This window comes from Leguminivora glycinivorella, chromosome 9, assembly GCF_023078275.1.
Source record: "Leguminivora glycinivorella isolate SPB_JAAS2020 chromosome 9, LegGlyc_1.1, whole genome shotgun sequence".
Taxonomy (NCBI): Eukaryota; Metazoa; Arthropoda; class Insecta; order Lepidoptera; family Tortricidae; genus Leguminivora; species Leguminivora glycinivorella.
The window spans coordinates 2,789,456-2,811,327 of record NC_062979.1 but is presented as its reverse complement, the minus strand read 5'-3'; the positions used below and the strand labels follow the sequence as shown (position 1 = coordinate 2,811,327).

Sequence of the window (21,872 nt, the reverse complement as noted above, 5' to 3'; positions counted from 1 at the left end):
ACCTAGGCGCCAGTTATCCCCTTCAATTTCCGAATTTCAACCTAGTGCGGCAATCTTTGCCAGTTGTCCCATAAATTCAATATCGGCAGTTGCCAGTTGTCCCGTAAATTAAAAATGACTGGTAAACCCAGTAACCCTGTTTCTAACGCAGTCACAAAAGGGAATTGCACTGCGGCCAGCGCACACTGAATGACGTTTGGGCGGGCATTAGTTCTTTGTGACTGATCTTTGTGGACCGGCGGAGTACGGAGGTGTCCAATATGGTAGAACGTTTACTGAATTTCCCCGTAATACCTCACGCGTTTTACATTTCGTTTAAAAACGAATAGATAGTTAAACTCTTAACACTTTTTAGGATCTTATAAACCAGGCTTTACCGTGTTTCCACTGAGTTTTAGTGTTTTCTTCTCTCGCTCTCATTAGGCGAATTATCGCCTGCCTAATACAGAAATATTTATAACAAAAATAAAGTTAATCTAAGTCAGACTTAAATACAAATATTTGTGACACAAGAATCTGTACGCACACATAGAAATAAAACCAATACGTTTACGTATACAATTGGTAAATAAGCTGTCGTCTTTTCGAATTAATTGGCACTTATTTTTGAAGGAACTTATCACAATTTCAGAGAAGTGCCAATAATAGAGTACCTATGTTTTTTCTTAGAACCACGAAGCACGAAGATGCTGTTATACCCGACAAAGTGAATCTGCGAGTATGACGTGGCCGTTACAGAAAGCTATTCGCGCCCGCCACATGTAGGCACCTAACCTAGATTAGATTAGGTTTGCTGTAACGGGATAAGTTTGGACTGTTTGCAGACAAAAGTTGGAAGTTAGCGCCTGGTGGTCCAAATTATCACACGGTCCTTTTAGATATTTTTGACTGGCGCACTTAGTTACGCACGTTACGGCCGCATTTATTCTAAGCAGCAGCAATGGGATTTTTGTCGACAAAACCAGCCAAGTGCGAGTTGTACTCCCATAGCAAGGGTTCCGTGAAAAACAAATTTAATTGTCGGTTTGCTGCTACATGAACATGGTCTACGCTTTCAAAATGTTTATGTATATTCTAAAACCTTATTTCAACCAATGTATCAATTTCTAGAGCAAGTTTTAAAGCTAGTTCCTTCAGTATCATTTCAAAAATATAACGCAAATGATGAAATCTTAAGTCCTCATACAGCAAACATGAATTCCATTATAATATTTGATGATGTTGCGTGTGAAAATCAAAATAATATACGAGATTACTTTGCAATGGGAAGGCATAAAAATATAGATAGCTTTTATCTAAATCAGACGTATAGTAAAATACCTAAACAATTAATAAGAGATAATGCTAACTTAGTTATTCTTTTTAAACAGGATGATATTAATTTAAAGCATGTTTATGATGAACATGTAGGAAGTGATATGTCATGGTCTCAATTTCGTGAAATGTGTGCACAAGTATGGAAGATCCCGTTTGATTACTTAGTCATAAATAAAGATTGTAATAGAAATTCAGGCTGTTATAGAAAAGGATTTGATACATTTATAATTCTAGATTGACTTGATATATAAAGCATAGTATTAGATTAAACACTTATTGCTTAAAATGAAACCATCTAGTTCAGACATGGAACATAAAATTAATGAAGAAAAATTATTTAAACAAAAAGTACTCAAATCTGCTGAAGCAGTAAGAAAAAAGTTAAACGCATTCGTGATGTTAAATCAAACGATAATATGATGTTGGAAGCAATGTTAAAACCAATCACAGACCCACTTGGTGAAATGGTAAAAAAACATAGTAGTAATGATAACAATCTAATCATTAGTGACTCAGATTTTGATAACGATAGGTTTAAATGGAACAAGCCAGTAAAAACATTGAAATATAGTCCTTCAGAAGATGGGATGAAAGAAAGTTTGGATAATAAAACTTTGTTGAGAAAGTCATTTGAATCTGAACCAAATTATAGTGAAAATGAATTAAATGATAGTGATTCTTCATCTCAAGAAAGTGTGAACCAAAGTGATTCTGATACAACAAATAATATTTCATTTAGAACGTCAGACTCGTTTCCTTCTCCTCGCGATGATCCCGCTTGGCAGAAACAATATTTTATCATGAACATTCCATTTGGTGTACGAAATGAGCGTGGAAAGCTAATGCTTGGATCTTACCCAATTTCTGTTAATGATGATAAACTCGTGATAGGTGGAGAAAGTTATATTTTAACACAAGGCTTACATGATTTGTTGTTTAAGAAAGTACCTGACTTAAAACTAGTAACTGAAGATGATAAACGATTATATAAAACATTGTTAATGAAAACGAATGCACATAGACGCGACTTTGATCCAAAGAAACCCATAAAAAGCAACAAGGGTATGAAATATTTAAACCTTATAAAACCTCTTTTCAAATTATCCAAACAGCGCACAGTTAGTGAAGAATATATATCCGGTAAAGGTTTACCATCAATGAAAAAAGTAAAAAGAGATATTTCATATGTATATTGGGATGATCCAAACGAATTAGTTGACAGATTAAAACTGCTTATAGCATCGCGTGACGCTGGAAATACAGGGTTAGATAACGAGATAATATCCATAATTGAAGAATTACGTGAAGCAGGCTTAATAAATAATATATAAATGTATATACTCTTACCTTTCCCATCAGTTGAAGTTTGACTTTCAAGTAAAAAATGAATATAGACAAATTCGGTCACCATGTTCATAAACGTTTGCGTACTGATGAAATCTCTGAGCTCAAGTACAAGGCTTTGCTTCGAACAGAAGCAGGAAATTTTGATCTAAAAACTATAAGATTAAAAGGGGTTGTTAAACCATTATCTTCCGATGATGCAGTTAACAAGCAGTACGTTGATGAACACATTCAAAACATGTACGAAAAGAAGTATATAGACTCTTTGTTTAACACAATAAATAATCAAATTCACCAACTCGTAACTCAGTTAAAACTGAACTTTTACACGAAGAAGGAGATAGACGATATTTTAAAAAAATATAATAATGATAAAACAACAAATAGTGAACGAGATCCACAGGTCAGCGCGAAGAAATTTTAAGCGACGATCGGTTGTACTACAAGGAATTGATGATTTATGGCAAGCCGATTTGATAGATTTACAAAAGCTTCATACTGTTAACAGAGGATATAAATATATTTTAACCGTTATTGACACATTTTCAAAGTATGCATGGTGTACACCTATTAAGTCTAAAACTAAAACAGAAGTCAAAGATGCATTTGAACTAATAATAAAAACATCTAAACGAAGACCTAAAAACTTACAAACTGACCTAGGAAAAGAATTCTACAATCAAGAATTCGATTTCTACTTAAAATTATTAAAAGTTAATCATTACTCAACTTATTCAATTAAGAAGGCATCTATTGTTGAAAGGCTGATAAAGACACTTAAGTCTAAGCTCTACAAACATTTTGCATTAGTTGGTAACTATAAATGGGTTGGTAAGCCATTAGACGATGTAGTAAAATCATACAATCAGACTGTGCATCGCACAACAAAAATAAAACCTATTGATGTAAATTTTGATAATGAAATGCAAGTATTAAAAAATATTAAAAAATCACTATCCAATTTGTCTTATAAATCGAACAAATTCAATATAGGAGATTGTGTACGCATTAGCAAGTATAAAAATGCCTTTCACAAAGGTTACACACCTAATTGGTCAACAGAACTTTTCACTATTACTCACGTGAATCGCACTCAACCTGTTACGTATCACATTCAAGACCAGCATAAAAACACTATACTCGGTACATTTTACGAGGAAGAACTTCTGAAAACCAACCATCCAAACGTTTACCTTGTAGAAAAGGTTATTAAAAGAAAGGGTAGAAAGTTGTATGTTAAATGGTTGGGCCTTAATAATAGCGAAAACAGTTGGATTGATAAAAGTGCGGTTGTTTAAAGATATTTATATAATTTCCTTTTAATGATAGTGTTATTATCTCACGAGATATGAAAGGGAAAGGACTGTTAAACAGCGCTATTAATAATTTACCCTTTGAATTACACTTACCTGGTTATAACTATTGTGGTCCGGGAACAAAATTGCGCAAAAGGTTGCAGAGAGGCGATAAAGGAATTAATGCGCTAGATAATGCGTGTATGAAACACGACATAGCATATGATAGTTATTCGGATTTAGCTGATAGACATCGTGCTGATTTAGAACTATACGAAATGGCGAAACAAAGAAGAAAATCGAAATATGCAGGGAGAGGAGAAAAAATTGCTTCGTGGTTAGTTAGCAAAGTGATGAAATCTAAAATAAAGGCAGGTGCGGGTATAAAACCATTTAAACGTTTTGTGACCAAGATACGCAGTGAATTAAAAAAGAAACCAAAAACAAAAGGTAGTAATATAATTGAGCGGGCACTTATTGCTGCGACGAAAATTTTTAAAACCAATTCCAAGGTACGGGTACCTCGTCTTATACCAATTCCAAAAACTGGAGGCTTCTTACCGCTGATACCTATTTTTGCTGGTCTGTCTGCGCTAGGGTCATTAGCAGGAGGAGCTGCCGGAATTGCTAAAGCTGTAGGTGATTACAAAGCCGCCAGAAAAAATTTAGCGGAATCGGAGCGACATAACAAGATGATGGAATCTATTGCATTAGGAAAAGGCTTACACATTAAACCATATAAAAATGGCAAAGGATTATGTTTGAAACTTTCAAAAAACTAACTGAGAGGTTACCCAGGCGCGCTCTTTCAAATATTGACATTTTAAAACACTCATCTGATATTCCATATTTTCGAGGAGTTTATATGAGAGACAGTTTACCAAAGACTCCTAAAAAAGTAGAATGTGGAATTGTTAATTTAGACAGTTTTAAAAACAATGGTACACACTGGGTAGCCTACGTAAAAGATAACAATTATTGTGAATATTTTAATAGTTATGGTGACCTCCGCTAGAATTAAAGAGGTATTTAAAAAAATATGATATTTACTATAATTATGACACATATCAAAAGTTTAACACTGTCAATTGTGGACACTTATGCCTAAAGTATTTAAAACAATATTGGTATAACCGTTTAAATATCATCGCACAATAATCAGTTTATCATTCTCACAATGTCTTTCACTTTGTCTATAACTGGAACATCTTCCACTCTGTTAACAAACTATTCACCAGCTTTTCACCTGGATGGTGAATATGAGTGTGGGCTATTATATATGTCAACTTTTAATTCTATACCCAACATAGACGACAGAAATAATAAGTTCTATTATGGTAAAAACAAAGTAATTAAAATTCCTGAAGGATCATATGAACTTCAAGATATTGACGATTACCTTAAAGAACATATTGAAGGATGCTCTTTTGCACTAACATGCAATAATAATACCTTAAAAACATCTATTTTATGCTCTGAAAATATTCATTTCGACAAAGAAGGCTCCATCGGTAATATACTTGGCTTCGGTTCAGAATCTATTCAAGCTAATATATTAACTGAATCCCCTTATCCTGTCTCCATTCTCTCAACAACCATAGTCCGCATCGAATGTGACATAGTGAGCGGTTCATTCGTTAACGGAAAACCTAGTCATATAATTCACGAGTTTGTACCAAACGTGCCACCTGGTTATCGGATTATAGAAACACCAAAAAACGTTATTTATTTCCCTGTAACCCAAAATAGCTTAAACACAATAACGATAAGAATTTTAGACGTTAACAATAATCTAGTTAATTTACGGGGTGAAGAAATTCAGTTATATTTACATTTAAGAAAAAAATGATAGACTTCAATAAAACTTCAGTCTCTCTTAAAAACATTACCAGTACTCATCCTGCAATCACGAAAAGAAGACCTAAAGTAAAACTCACAAAACAAAATAAGCAATTCCTCCAAAGCTTACGCCTATTAAAATGAGTATATTAAACTTAACAGAACCTTTTGTCTTTGATAATTCTATCGAGAGCTTTGAATATCATTCATATAAACCGTACGTCACAAGTTTCAATTTCAACGATGAAATACGTATACCTATAAACCAACAAGATCTTTACGTACTACCATCAGCAAGTTCTTTATACATAGAAGGTACTATAACCGCATTCAATAGAGAAACAAAAGCCGAGGTAAAAAGTGTTCTTCTTACAAACAACCCCATACTTCATCTATTTCAAGATATTCGATATGAATTAAATGGAATCGAAATTGACAAAATTAAAAACGCAGGAGTTACAACAACTATGAAATCTCTTGTATCTATGAATGGACTGGAAGCATCCATGTCTAAGTTATGGGGATTTGATGTCAATGGTATAAAAAACACGGAAGGTACATTTTCTGTGTCTGTACCTTTAAACAAGATTCTCGGGTTTGCTGAGGATTACAGCAAAATCATAATTAATTGCAAGCATGAACTTATTCTTTTAAGATCCAATACTAATTTGAATAGTGTTAAATTAAATGCGAATGAATATATAGACAATATTACTATATCTAAAATAGTATGGCGCATGCCTCATGTTAAAGTGTCTGATCGTGAAAGATTAAATTTACTCAAATGTTTAGAAAGAGATCGTGCCGTTCAGATAGCATTTAGGACTTGGGATTTGTATGAATATCCGCTCTTGCCTGAGACGTCAAAACATTCTTGGTCTATCAAAACTTCATCGCAAATTGAAAAGCCGCGTTATATTATAATTGGATTGAAAACGGGACGAAAAAATGAAGCTAATAAAGACATATCACACTTTGATCACTGTAATTTGAGAGATGTTAAAGTTTTCTTGAATTCAGTTTACTTTCCGTACGAAAGTTTTGATGTTAGTTTTTCGGGTGAAAAGTTTGCTATATTATACGAACAGTATGCGAAATTTCAACAGTCTTATTATAATCGTCTACAAGCGCCGTTGCTTAGCCCTAAAGATTTTAAAGATAAAGCTCCTTTATTTGTTATCAACTGTTCTCGTCAAAACGAAACCTTAAAAACCGGTTCAGTAGATGTGAGAGTTGAATTGGATTGTGAATCTGATATACCAAAGAACACTGCAGCTTACTGTCTGATTTTAAATGATAGTGTATTTGAATATAAGCCTTTAAGTAATATTACGAAAAAAGTATCGTAATGCAGCATATATTTGTAGACCTTCAAGGGTTTAAAACAAAAGAAAACGAATTTATTATCAAAGAATTTGCATACAGCACGCTAGAATACACTCAAGTTTTCTTAATAAAACCCCCTTTTCGATTTTCTAAATTGACGGAAAGTGAAGAGAGGCAGACAAAATGGATTGAAAAACATTTAGGTATTTTGTGGCACGAAGGTTATGTTGATTATAGAGAATTTAGAAGACTTATTTATAATCATATTAAAGATAAGATAATATTCGTTAAAGGTATGGAAAAAATTAAATGGATTAAAGAATTATATTCAAACTGTACTGTTATAGATTTAAGTGAAAAGGGTGCACCGAATTTACAAGAACTGTATAAAAAATATTGTATTAATGATTGTATTTTTAATTGTGTGTACCATAAAAAAACTTGTGCATTAAAAAATGTAATATGTATGAAAAAATGGTATTTAGAAAATCACGTTCCTCTTTGAATAAATGAATGTGCTAAATAAAACGCATTTTATTAACCTATAAATTATACTCCTGAAAACAATGTTTAAATCAACTCATGATACGATATTGTACTCGTGATACAGGTATACGATCATAACATAAGTATCCTGAGTTGATTTAAACATTGTACATAAATATGGTGGGTTTAAAAAAGAAAAACTATTTTTTTTTTAAGTTTATTTAATAATAATATACATACTGGCATAGCTAACTTAAAAAGTAAAGTAGGTGTTTACAAATTAGTTCAAAGTTTCCTTTAAAATATCACTATATAACTATATTTAGAAAAATGAAGCATGTCCCCACGCAAGTGTGTGAATATTGTCTTTTAATATTACTCGTTTATCATCATTCGAAGATAGTGCTACTTTCATTGTTTTTAATATTTACACAAGCTCTTCGATGTTTTATTAACTTTGGTAATTCTATAAATCTAGACGCTCTAAGAGGATTATATTTGTTTATGTTTATCTCGAGATATAAGTTTCGTAGAAAGCTCCAGCCACTGTCCCGTTCTTGAAATTCATCAATTTTCGTGCTCAATGTGTTCAAAATGGTTGAAAATATTTCTTTAAATTCGTAACTCTGATGTAAAATGATATTTTGCGTAGCGAATGATTTAATTTCACATGCTTCATTTTTCGGCAAACCAAATTCAGCAAACAGTTCAAAGTTAACCTTTATAGATCCAAAAGCAAGCCTTCTCGCTTCGAGAATATGTTTAATATGTCTACGAAGAGCGCACAGAAACTTTACCGGTGAGTCATGGAGGCTACTCTCTGGTCCACGCACTCTGTATGATGCTATTCTACTACGGAAAGCGCTGCTTATTTTTTCAATATCAGGAGTTAATTGAACAGAGTTATTATTTTTATGCAAGTTAGTGCGCAAGTGAGCAGAAAAGGCTTTACTTGGAATACTTATGTCACACACTGAACAAAATATGGAGCTATTATGAGGCATTTTGCCTATTGACATAGGAATAGACTAAATTAGACGTAAAAAAGATTAAAGATTATTGGCTTTTTTTATCTGGGAAAAAGGTTCCTTCATCTGTAAAGTCGTCCTTACAACGCTTTAGAATCTTATTTATTCCATCTACTATATCCGAAACGGAATCCACACGATATTTAAAATTAACCAGCGCTTTCTCCCAACGGGCTTCAGATGGAACGTTTTGAATATCGACTACGTTATACAGTTTAAGATCAATAAAAAGATCACCGGTTAACGAAGCTGTGCGACGCACGTAGCCGCCTGGGACGCGACGTATCAGCACGGACGACAGAGAGTTGGCAGCGGATGCTCGACGCTGGGCTTCAACATGTCCTTCGTCACCCCAGTTTGAAAACCAGCCTGGCTTACAATCAGGTGTCTCTTTCTTCGACTTGGTTGTCGTACTGGAATATTAAAAACTTATTTATATTATCGAATACAACAAAATATAATTAGTTAATTAGGTAAGTACTTAACATTTAAGAATTTAAATACTATGGTTTAAAATGTTTAGATTCAAAGGCTAATTACAATTAGTTAAGTAAATATATGTATTACATATAAAATAACTGAATTGAATTAATTACCTTTTAGTTTTGTCTTCTTCATCAAGGTCAGTGTCACTGTCCTGCAACGTATCAGTTATTAACACGGACGATGCGTGCTTTTTCACAGTTTTCTTTGGTTTGATCTTCTTGCTGTAATATTAAAAACTTTATATTACTTCCAGTTCTCATAAATAAAGAGAAATAAATAAAAAGTTCGCATTTGTAGACAAGTTTTCAAACACAGTTTTAATTAATTACCTTTTACTAGCACATTCTTCGACGACGTTTCTGTCCAGCGACCAGCCCGCGTCACGTTTCGGGATCTGAGAAGCGTTTTTCCTTTTGGTTGTTTTCTTCTGAGTCCTACAATACATAGTGATTATCCATTAGATCATTAATAATAACAAAAATTAATAATAAGTCAATAAAATCTTAAATTTAATTAAAATACATACTTTAATGATCCAGATTCATCCTCAGAGTCGAGGTCTTTCTTAGACTGGATTACATGGTACTCAAAGTCAGACCTGAAAATAAAAAATAAGATTCTGTTATGTTCAGTCGAACGAGATTTCACAGTTGTACTTGTACCTCTCTCCAGCGAGGGTTATAAATTTTAAGTTAAAGTTAATACCAATACGCACTTAACTCGCATAAAACTGCTACTTAGAAGGATACTTATCGGTAAATTTAATCGAGAACAAACATCACTCAACACCATATTCAGAATAGTTTATAGCTAAATAAAATATTACAAACTTACGAACATTGTTTCAAGGTGAATTTCTCCGTGTACGTAAAACTCGCACTGTAACACTTGCACTTGTTAGAAAATAGTACAGGAAATGAATAAGCCAGGGGTTTTATTAATAAAACGAAACTGACGTAAAGACATGAGTTAACAACCTAAAAGCAAATTATAACTAACATAAACTACAACATTTGCAAAAATACAGTAAGAAACCAATATAATACAAAGGTTGATCATCACTGTAATATAATATTCAACTCAGCTAATTATTGAAAAACAAAAGTGTAATATTTCTTTTGTCGGAAACAAGATCCGCATAAAGGTTCCGGCACTAATCAAACGAATGTCGCCGCGTTAAGACCGCGTTCAATGTGCAAGCTATAATAGCTAATAGCTATACTATATTTTGTTACTACGAAGTTATAAATAGAGCATTTAATAAATTAAAATTACAACAGTTCGAGATTTCAAGCCGGGTGCATTATCAGTTTCAAAATCAGAATGGTATGTATTTTACTTTTATTATATTCTGGTATCTTTGAGTACTTTTATTTGGTGTTGAAATATATTTAACTTGATATTTTTTTACAGGGCTCGCAACCTATTAACCACGCTGCTGAAATGACTGAAACCACACCATTTTATTCGCAAGTTTGTGAAAAACCGAATGATCCGCTCAATTATTCTCAAGACATGGATGCGTACCTGAAATACCAGGATTTGCTCCTGAATCCATCTTTAGAAATTCCATTATCAGGTACACCAGCAAAAAGTCAGAAGAAAATCGCTAAGAAAGGAAAGAGGAAAATAAAAGAAATGGGTTTAAATTCCCATGTCATCAGAAAGGTTACAAAAGGAAAGCGTCTGATTAAAATCAGTATATCCGATTTGGAGCAATCAAATATCGAATCTAATGGGGTTACAGTACAATATGTTGTTCAAGATGACTATGATGAGTTATTAAATGCAACTGAAGGTCTGGTAGAAAAAATTGTAAAAAAGTTGAGTGAAGTGAGTAATTATTAGAAAATTTTATGTTATAAAATGTACTTTACTTTTTAGTTAGTCGTCGTGCTTGTAATATTTCTCATTACTTAAATAAAATGGTTTCATGATAAATTAATTGTTTTATTTTTAACATACTAAAACATAGAGAATAAATACGATATTATTTTTAGAGTTTTACCACTCACAATATAGTTGAAATATGTATACTGAGATCTATTTTATATCAAAACCATTTATAATTCATGTAAATCGTGATCATTTTATAAGATAAACATAGCGAGTGAGCAACCAGGTAAACTGACTCAAATTACAACTAAATGAGTGATTGCAATTTCGCATACTGTTCAATGTATGTCATGATTTTAATATAATCAAAATTTGAACCTTATATCTTTATGAAAAGTTCTGCTTTGCAAAGTGCAGTATATGACATACGCTAGCCTTTAATTTATACTGAACTCTTTGTTATGGGTGTCAAAGAAGATCATATTTTATATACGTTATTTTAAACCATATATTACAAAATTCGTAGTAGATATGACGTGGGAGTACGTAATCCGAAACAGCCAATAGCATAACTGGGTCTACATCACACTTATAAAGTTTTTACAATGTTTCATATAAATAAAAATGGTGATGTGTAGTATGTCGGGTTGTGACGACCGACAACCTCAACACGTAAACCATTCCTTGGCTTGGCCAACCGAGGCATGTAGTGTTGAATTCGAGACTTGGGGATCTCTGTATTTACGCGGTCGATAGATATGGAATCCCATACCCGGAGGGGGTCAAACTCAATCGATGCATGTAAAACGCGACTACACCAGAGTTCACACTTTGGGGGTCCATTCGTGTTCTGCGACGCTGACGAGCTGATCAGACACGTTGTGTGTAAACGCCACTGTCAATCGAGCAAACGCTTGAGAGAGACCACATCTGAGATTGGCCACCTCGGAGAGTGTGTTGCGTTAAGCTTTTGCTATTTAATATCATACCTAACTTAACTTTACGGCTTACATTTTCGAAATGGACCATTTAACAACGAACGTTCCGTATACCAACAGGCACTTAAGTCATTTTAGCAAATAATCGATATTTTGGACAATTTCAAAAACCGGCCAAGTGCGAGTCGGACTCGCGCACCGAGGGTTCCGTACAAACCTAAGGTTTTCGGAATTTTTTCTTTATGTGTGCTATAAAACGTTGCTTCATGCCAAATTTCAAGATTCTAGGTCGACTGGAAGTACCCTTTAGGTTTTGATTTCTTGCGAGTACTTGCGAGTTTCAAAATATGCAGCTTAAATTGCTGTTTCTTTTGATTGCGTTGACATAGAAGTTTGATTTTGTTACAGCTTAAAGGTATTATAGACCTGAGTATTTGGTATGAATTTCAATTTAATACCTCTACGCGTTTATGAGGAAATGGGTAGTAAGGTTAAAATTATTAAAAAAAAATATATTATGTGATGTAACTAAAAATTTATGGTTTTCGTAATTTTTCCTTTATCTATGCTATAAGACGTTGCTTCGTACCAAATTTCAAGATTCTGAGTTCACGGGAAGCACCCTGTAGGTTTTGATTCCCTTGCAAGTGTCGAAAATTTGCGGCATAAACGGCTGTATCTTTTGATTGCGTTGGCTTAGAAGTTTGATTTTTTCACAGCTTCAAGGGACAGTAGACCTGAGTAATTGATATAAATTTCAGCTTCATACCTCCACGCGTTCCTGAGAAAAAGGGTCTTGACAGACGGACGGACGGACGGACAGACGGACAACAAAGTGATCCCTTATAGGAATAAGGGTTCCGTTTTTTCCTTTTGAGGTACGGAACCCTAAAAACGAAGCAGAAATTAATTTATATGTAATATTCAAACGCACTTACACAATTTCAAGAGATTTGGTAACTCCTTGCAGCGGAAGTGAGTGACATTCGTAATTTGAGTTTTTTTTTCGTTTAAGTCTTACTTACGCCTTACGCTTAACAGTAGATTTCTAATAGGTTTTCCTGTAATCTATATATTGAAGGCTATCCTCCTGCATTTTGTTGAAACTTTTACGCTTAGCAGTTTCGGAGAAGGAGGGAGGGGGGTATGGTCATTTTTAGCCTATTTTCTTAAATTATTTGAAAATTACTTGAATAAAATTATTTAAAAAAATATTTTTGAAATACTTATAAAAAACTCTTTCGTTTGATATCTAACTACAATATAGTACAAAAAACTTTGATTTTTAATTTTCACTTTTACCCCCCAAAAGTGGTCCCTATCATTAAATTTTCTTAATTTAAACTACATGACCGTTTTTGGGTCACAGGTTAACATATGTGTGCCAAATTTCAAGTTAACCGGTTCAGTATTTTTGGAAAAAATTGGCTGTAACAAACGGACAGACAGACGCACGAGTGATCCTATAAGGGTTCCGTTTTTCCTTTTTGAGGTACGGAGCCCTAAAAATTGTTGTCCTTTTTATCTTTCTCTTAGAACAAAGCATAATGTAACTTAACACAAAGTAAGACAATTTCGGAAGTATGACGTCGTGCACTCAGAGCCTAGATTAGATCAGAGAACTTGCTGTAATAGGGTATACAAAGCGTCTGGAGTTCTGGTCTTTGGACCGTTGCAAATGTGTGCTTTCAGACAAAAGTTAGTCGAGTGCTAAAATAGCTAGGCGCACCAGATGTTCGAAATGATCACAAAATCTTATTCTCTTAACAAAAAAATAAAGTGAGTACGGATAGTTAAAAACTCTTAAAACGCTGAGGACATAATGCTAGTTTAACAAAGTTAAACTATCAAATCAAGGCAAAACGTTTTTAAGGACTCCCGACAATATAAGTACGGTCAGCAGCAGAAGTTCCGTAACGGGCAAGGTGTTCACAATGATCCTTACACGCTCTTATTGTCTTAAAAATAAGATTGTGTCAAGCTCATTTTGAACACCTTGCCCGCTACGGAACTTCTGCTGCTGACTGTACCTAAGCAGTTAGACACCTATATCTCGCACAACGATTTGTATTACTTACCTAAAAGACTGTTAACATACTTTTTAATGAAAGGGCGCTATTTGTCCAGTAATTCGGCAACTATGGTCTAGTAAATCTTAAATCGATCCATAAATATGCCTAAAAGTGCTCTTTTTTGTCCTGATTTGTTCTTCTTTTCGTAAAGCAATCCTGCAGATATTATTATGGTCTGTTTATCTCGGAAACCCATAAAGATTCGTGTACAGTCATCGTCAACATGAAGTACACACTATAGACCCTAATACAAAGGTACAAGACGCAGGATTGTCAACATATCGTTGACGACGACAGAGCAGGACTTCGGTCTTTTATTTTTACGAGTTTTCGTCACGCTATGGGTCTATTGGGGCGTTTTATACAATATATTTTCTCAAGAGGATAATCCTTAGACCTGTGAAGTTGTAAAAACAGTTGTTTGTATACCATCATCATCCTCCTTGCGTTATCCCGGCACGGCTTATAGGATTCTGAGGTTCTGGGGTCCGCTTTGACAACTAATCCCAAGATTTGGCGTAGACACTGGTTTTAGGAAAGCGCCGGCCATCTGATCTTCCAACCCGAAGGCATTATTGGGATTAGTCCGGTTTCTTCACGATGTTTTCTTTCACCGAAAAGCGTCAGGCAAATGTCAAAATGACATATCACACATAAGTTCTGAAAAACTCGTTTACAAGCCGGAGTTCGAACCCGCGACCTCCGGGTTGAAAGTCCACGCTCTTACCGCTAGGCCATCACTTTTTTTGTTTGTTTATGAAAGTCTGTTTTGTTAGTAGCTATTTATTTTCATGTAACTATGTCTCATTAGGTAGAATGTTGAAAAAAGATTAACGATCCCTAATGGAGGTTGTTGACCTTTAGCGTTAGTCCACTACAATCTCCAATGGGGCTATAAGTACTCCTTTGCAAATGTAGACCACAAAAGAGTAGTCCATCTTAAAAAAAAGACCTATTTTTGTCTAATCGCCTGGGTTTTGCACGAAAATCTTACAAAAGGAATGGAAAAGTAAATAAATAAAAACATTTTTATCTAATTTTGAAAAGTGTGAAAGAATATATTTAGTGAGATATCTGAACTAATTTCAAAGGCCTTGTCAACTCTAATTCGTAATCTCTGGAATTAGATTGGCGAGTGGACCACAGACTTTCTTAGTTCCGGTCGTGCCCAAAAATGTTTATAGATAGGCTACTGTCATCGTTCCTACTCTATGCATTTGACCTACTTTTGATACTTTTTCACGAACCACAGTTTGCAGAGTCGATTATTAACAACCTGTTTGTCTGAATTTGTATTTATTTTAAAAAATTCAGCTTCTGTTTAAATATGCATGGGCTAAATTTATCATACAATCTGAAAAATCTGAAGCGAGAGCATTCGGTCCAATTTCCGTTTGAATTATTAAGACCAATGCGTGTTTTGGTACTTTTGGTAATCCGGATGAATCAATCGGGCATTTCTCAGAGTGTTTCAACTTTTTTGATTTCGGTGGCAGCATTATTACCCGAACCCCGTAAGCGTAGCATGAGTTTTCTTTGTTTCTGGTAGAAATCCGCGACTTCTATTTAAATTGACCGAATTTCATGTGACTCTTACAGGATTCACGTAAAAATGTTGCCACCGAAATCAAAAAAATTTAAACGCTCTGAGAAATGCCCAATCAATATGTGTATATTTTTTCTTTCTGAATGAAAAATTGCTAAAATATTTGCCTAACTTTCAGAAAATCAGTACAAGTACTTCCTACACGATAGGAGACGGATGAGGAGAGCAGCCCCACTGGCTTCTGTACACAATAGGGTTACATGAACCAGTGTATAGAGGGATCGTACTTAGTTGCCAGACAGTACTTGAGATAGACTGTCCACTAGTGTCCACTTCAGTGACCTTCTATCGCACGTAACTTAATGAACAACCTAAATGGTAGCGCACCGTGCGGTTTCAGAGGAATTTCTTCCCACCAACGCTCCGGCTCGGCTGTAGAATGAGCTCCCTGTCGAGGTATTCCCGATGAACTACAGTATGAAGTTCTTCAAAAAAGGAGTGTACAAGTTTCTAATGGGTCGGCATTGTCGGTAAAGCGCATGCTAGGCAATATCCAATCCCCTTGAATTGCAGGCGTCCATAGGTTACGGTGACCGCTTTCCATCAGGCGGGCCGTATACCTGTTTGCCACCGACGTTGTATTAAAAACCTTGCACATACAGCGGAACACCCATCAGAACTAGAAGAGGGTCAAGTATACCAGGGTATGTAACCAAATGCACAGACACTTTACGATAACATCGCGTTTCATCCGGCATCTAGCGTAGCGTCAACGATTGTCATTACACGGCTAGATCGGCTGTGTATTAAGGGATTGTACTTACTTGCCAGACAGTACTAGGGAGAGACTGTCCACTTTAGTGACCTTCTCGTGCGCGTATAGCTCGTGGCACTTGAGGTGGCGCACGTTCCGCATACAGCGGAGCACCCGTCGGAACTGCCGCCTCGACACGCGTAGCGGCTTGAAGAGGGCCACGTATACCTGGAAGAAACATAAGGCAATGCTTACATTTGAAAATATGAAAAACTATTAGAAAAACAATATTGAGCGAATTTGCTTCTTCTTTTGTTCTCTCTGCCAAGGAGTGGAAATTCTTACCAGGCAACCTTCAAATCAAGAGTGAACAGACATCTTCTGGGCGAACTCACTCCCTCGTAGGCCACGTCTTTGCCTTTGGCTAGTATGTGGCCAAGAGTGAGCCCATTAATAAGTACATAATTTAAAGAAAAAACTTCTAGGTAACGCTTAGTCACTACGTTTCTCAGCGAGGGCATAACGCCTGCAATCCAATGTGGTGATCAGTCCCGTTCTGACTCTAACGTAAGTACAACTGATTTGAAGTGTAAACTAATTCATAGCAATGCGTAAGCACAGTTTGTTTAAGGATACAATAGTTGTTCATCTGCATTAGGAACAATTCGTGCAATCACTGCAGGTGCACTTTCGGTGATTTAAACTACCGAGTTTGGTACTGTTATAAAACGAGCTTTCCTCTTGTAAAAATATAATTAATTGTCTGCTCCATTTTTAAAACCACGCCTTCCGTACCGTTACGCAATATCCAATCAGATTTCAGCAATTATTATTGCCGTATCCCAAAAATAGCGTCGTTTTTAAGTTCAAGGTCCTTGTGATCATGAATTCTTATCACTTTTAATTTTCTTCGATTTTTTACAATAACTATGTTGTAATGTAAAATTGTTCGCGGGTTGTGAAACAAACAATGTTGGTCCCCCACTAACAAAGTTTCCCGTATGTTCAGTCGGTTACATTAAAAACAGCGCCCTAGTAGATTGTCAAAGTTTCATATGGCATTCATTAAATTTAATTTTGTCCTACGCCGACAAAGTTTCTAACTTTTTTTTTTTTTATACTACGTCGGTGGCAAACAAGTATACGGTCCGCCTGATGTAAAGCGGTCACCGTAACCTATGGACTTCCTCGAAATATGAGTTTAATTAAACGGAACGTGCAAACATCGCGTTAGGTCATAAAAATAGCCTTGCTTACTAAAATTCCAGCCTAACTCTGAGAAATGAGCTTAATTATATAACGACTATTGCTAGAAAATTATACAAAAGGAATGAGGACTCTCTATTCTCTATAAATGTGGCCAGATTTTTAAAATTGGCCATTACATGATCATGGCAATCATTTAATGCTCTAACGTAATGAACGGTTGATCGCATCATAAGAAACGTCAAATCCTCGTCACCCTTAAACGTCGTCATTTAATCAAATTCTATGACCAGACATACTAGTATATATCACTGTCGCCTACATAATTTTCACGTGCCGCACCATATGTTTTGCTCTGGAAGGAATGTGATTCGGTCTAATAATAAGTCTGTTGCAAACGCTATCCTTATAAAGATAATGACACAGCGTTCCAAAAGGAACCTATAGTTTGCATCGAAACGTGGACTGAATAGATTCATCAAGACTCGAGTGGCTTGGAACTTTGCGTAAATTAATAAGCATGCAGAGGACAGCCTGGGGAGTTATTTTTAGTCTTAATGTTACTATGTGGGTCTCGATTCTTGGAATATGTTTTTGCGTTCGTCTCCCAGTAAATCAATTCACGGGAATTATGAATAAAAGGAAGATAATTTGACAGGCTTTTCTCAAACACATCATTTCTATCAGTAGCAGCCAGCAGGTGTAATTGTGTGAAAGCATTTTATAAATTGATTTGTTTCAAGAAACCATCTCGTACTCAATTGCGTTTAAGACATCCATCTTGAAAGTACATAGGTATGGATTTGAAAATATTGCTTTAATGTAAACTTATTGTCTATTTACACATGTTTTAACTGTAACAGCGTCCAGCTAAGCCTATTTTAAAATTCAAACACCAGTTTTGCATTTCGGGTCCTTCCATCCATTAACATAACGGATTATTAAATTTCCACATTTCAGAGTTTAAGCCCCGGCCATGCATATTCTAGGAGTCTTTAGCGCGGGTAGGCAAAACAATGGAAGTTTTTAGTGAATGGCGGAATCCTGACACATTGTGCCGAGCTATTGTACGGATGCACGTCGAAAAATATTCATCTCGGGGCGCAGAATGGTTCTGTTTGCTTTACTTGGAAGAAAACATTGGCCTATGCTTGAATGCAGCAACGTGTTTTCCCATATTATTTGGCTTCAGCATAGATAGGTAATGTTCTCAATTTAGATTTGAATTTGATGAGATTTAATAAGCAATTTGCTTATTACATTACTCGTTGTGCATAAATTACTTTTTAATACAGATGCTCAAAAAGTGCCCGTTTTTTGGCTGTTTAGCGTGCGAGAAGTTGTATTTTACGAACTAGTGCGTAAAAAGTATATACGTTCCATTTTACGACTACTTACCGAGCTGTTTTCATATTAGTCTAGTTTACTAAGACAGAATAAAACTATAAACATACTATTAAGTGATTAATATTTAAAACGTTAATATTTCATATGTAATTGTTTACTTTTAGTCATACTAAACATAATTTAAAAAACCGGCCAAGAGCGTGTCGGGCCACGCTCAGTGTAGGGTTCCGTAGTTTTTCGAATTTTTCTCAAAAACTACTGAACCTATCAAGTTCAAAACAATTTTCCTAGAAAGTCTTTATAAAGTTCTACTTTTGTGATTTTTTTCATAATTTTTAAACATATGGTTCAAAAGTAAGAGGGGGGGGGACGCACTTTTTTTCCTTTAGGAGCGATTATTTCCGAAAATATTAATATTATCAAAAAACTATTTTAGTAAACCCTTATTCATTTTTAAATACCTATCCAACAATATATCACACGTTGGGGTTGGAATGAAAAAAAAAATCAGCCCCCACTTTACATGTAGGGGGGTACCCTAATAAAACATTTTTTTCCATTTTTTATTTTTGCACTTTGTTGGCGTGATTGATATACATATTGGTACCAAATTTCAGCTTTCTAGTGCTAACGGTTACTGAGATTATCCGCGGACGGACGGACGGACGGACGGACGGACGGACGGACAGACAGACATGGCGAAACTATAAGGGTTCCTAGTTGACTAACCTAGGGTTCCTAGTTAACCCTAAAAATGGTTTATACTTTGAAAAATCGGTCATAATGAGTCGTGTAAACAGAACATGATTGGAACGAAACGCGTCTTCTACTGTCAAAGTAGAGGCGTCTACCATGTTTTAACTTAATGCACGTTCAAAAAACCTCAATATGTTACGCGATTTGTCGTAATTATTTTACGTTATTTGCAATACGTCGGGGCATAAATGGATCGATTAAATTAAAATGTAGTTGTACATTAAACAATCGTCCCAAATCGTAAATGTTTATGTTTTTATGGCACCCAATGAAATAAATTATGTTAGATGAATAGCAAACTCGAAAATATGCACGCAAGTTTAAAAGCTTCAAAAATACGCCTTTGAATTGTCAAATAATCCGTCAATGTCCATGGGAAAATTGATAGTTCGGATTGTTTTATTTCGTAAGTAAGTAGTAGTGTTTTTTCGCAACTGTATTACTGGAGTGGAAAACGTACCAAAAAAATGTCGTTCGTCACACGTGCGAGAATGTCATTCTTCACTCGTCCCGAGATTTACGTTCCTAACTTTACAGCTAACTCGCGTGCCGCTCGTGGCAAAATGTCTCTCTGGGACTCGTGAAATTAAAGAACAGCTTAAATGTAATGACATACTTCTCGCACTTATAACGAAATGCATTGGCAACTTGGCCATCAGCGCAAACATACAATATTTAATACAACATACAGCAGAAGAAACAATTACAGGAATAACAATTACTTTGTAAATCATACATATTGAGATATTTACAAAGCGCCAATAGTGTGCATAATAAATTCATAAATTATAGGGTTTATAACAGCCTTCAAGTTCATTCCCCGGTTCTTTGCTTGGCTGAAAATCCCGGGAATTCCCGGTACTTTCGGTACCGGGAGCGATAATGCGAGAAAGTACTTTTTACCCACCGACAATAGTGCCGAGATACGGAGCTATGTGAGTTCTGTTGTATACAATATGTAGTTTCCTCAGTGTATATAGAATACATACCTACTCGTACCTACTACCTACGCTGTGGTCGCTGTGTAACATTTGTACAACCACTGGCATTTCTTTTTAAAAACAATAGTAATATGAGTAAAAACGTCTGCATAGTACGGATCCAAAAGAAAATTTTATTATTTGTATATGTTTGAATAAGAATTCTTTTAGTACGCGAGCGAAACCGCGGGCAAAAGCTAATTCTATAAAGTTTGACCGAAACCACTGAACATCACAAATAAACAAAGTGCATTCGTCCATCTTCCATGTTGACTGAATACCATACGGGTTTGTTCGGAAATATTGATTTCAATCATAGCTTCCGTCATCTTTCTGAAACCAAAAACTGCTTTGAGCATTATAATCATCTCAATTGTAAATAGTACAATATGATGGCCAAAAATAACTCATTACCTTATTTGATTTGTTCACTGGTTTATCTTTTTATTCAATTTTAGCTAATCTTGAATTTCACGTAATATTATAAATTAATGCAATATGTTAGTCATAATTTTATTTAAAACTGCAAATATAATCGTGAAAATTCCGTGTGATTTTTGTATAACTTGACAGAAATGTCACGTCAGAATGACTTGGCCTATGGTTTGAGGCCTACTACCGAATACCGAAGTTATCGAAATGTGGACATGCGTCTCAGTTACTCTTATCAGTGTAAAGTGAAAGAGGAAGAATCCCTCAGTGCGTATGTTTCGAAATTTGCAGTAGACCCTATATTGACAGATTTCGATAGGTAAATTACATTTACTTATGATTTTAGTTCCATTAAACACCAGAGGCGTAGCATTCGCCTATAGTTCTTTCTCCGTTTATTGATTTAGAAAGGGATAGAAGCAGCTTCTTTGGCGTGAAGTTAGGCACAATATATTGTAAACAAACGTAAACTCAACTTTGGAGTAAAAATATCACTTGGGCAGCCCATGGTAACGGTGCTGCAGACATCTGGTTCAAGCATTTAAAAATGATATTTCAAACACCAGCAACTCAGCGCAACCAACTTATATCAGAAACATTTTTTTTTATTGGCTTCCTAATGATTTGCCAGTGTCATGTCGATTTTTAAATCAATTAAATAAATTTTGTTCGAAGTATTATGACATACAATATACAATTTACACAGTAATTTTGTGGGGTTAGTTAGAGTTAGATGACAACGAAACTCTACTACTGGATTAGTAATATTAGACATTGAGAAGAAATAGAAAGCAAAAAAAATAGTATTAACATGAAATATAACAATATTAAAATATTAAGCTTACAGAAAGAAGTGAGGGAAACATATTTTTCATAATTATGAA

At 35.0% G+C, this 21,872-nt stretch overlaps 1 protein-coding gene and 1 long non-coding RNA gene across 3 annotated transcripts in view; one reads left to right on the top strand and one right to left on the bottom strand.

The window, feature by feature from the left end:
• The window catches only part of LOC125229302 (blood vessel epicardial substance-like), an 89,608-nt gene that overhangs the window by 36,390 nt on the left and 31,346 nt on the right, over positions 1-21,872 (bottom strand). For both annotated transcript variants that reach the window (XM_048134103.1, XM_048134104.1), the window contains exon 2: positions 16,338-16,495. In XM_048134103.1, coding sequence (XP_047990060.1) covers positions 16,338-16,495 — 158 coding nt within the window. The remainder of the gene's footprint in view (positions 1-16,337; positions 16,496-21,872) is intronic.
• Positions 9,662-11,929, top strand: LOC125229303. Its single transcript, XR_007177387.1, has 2 exons — positions 9,662-10,447; positions 10,535-11,929. It is a non-coding gene; the product is annotated as an uncharacterized LOC125229303 (long non-coding RNA).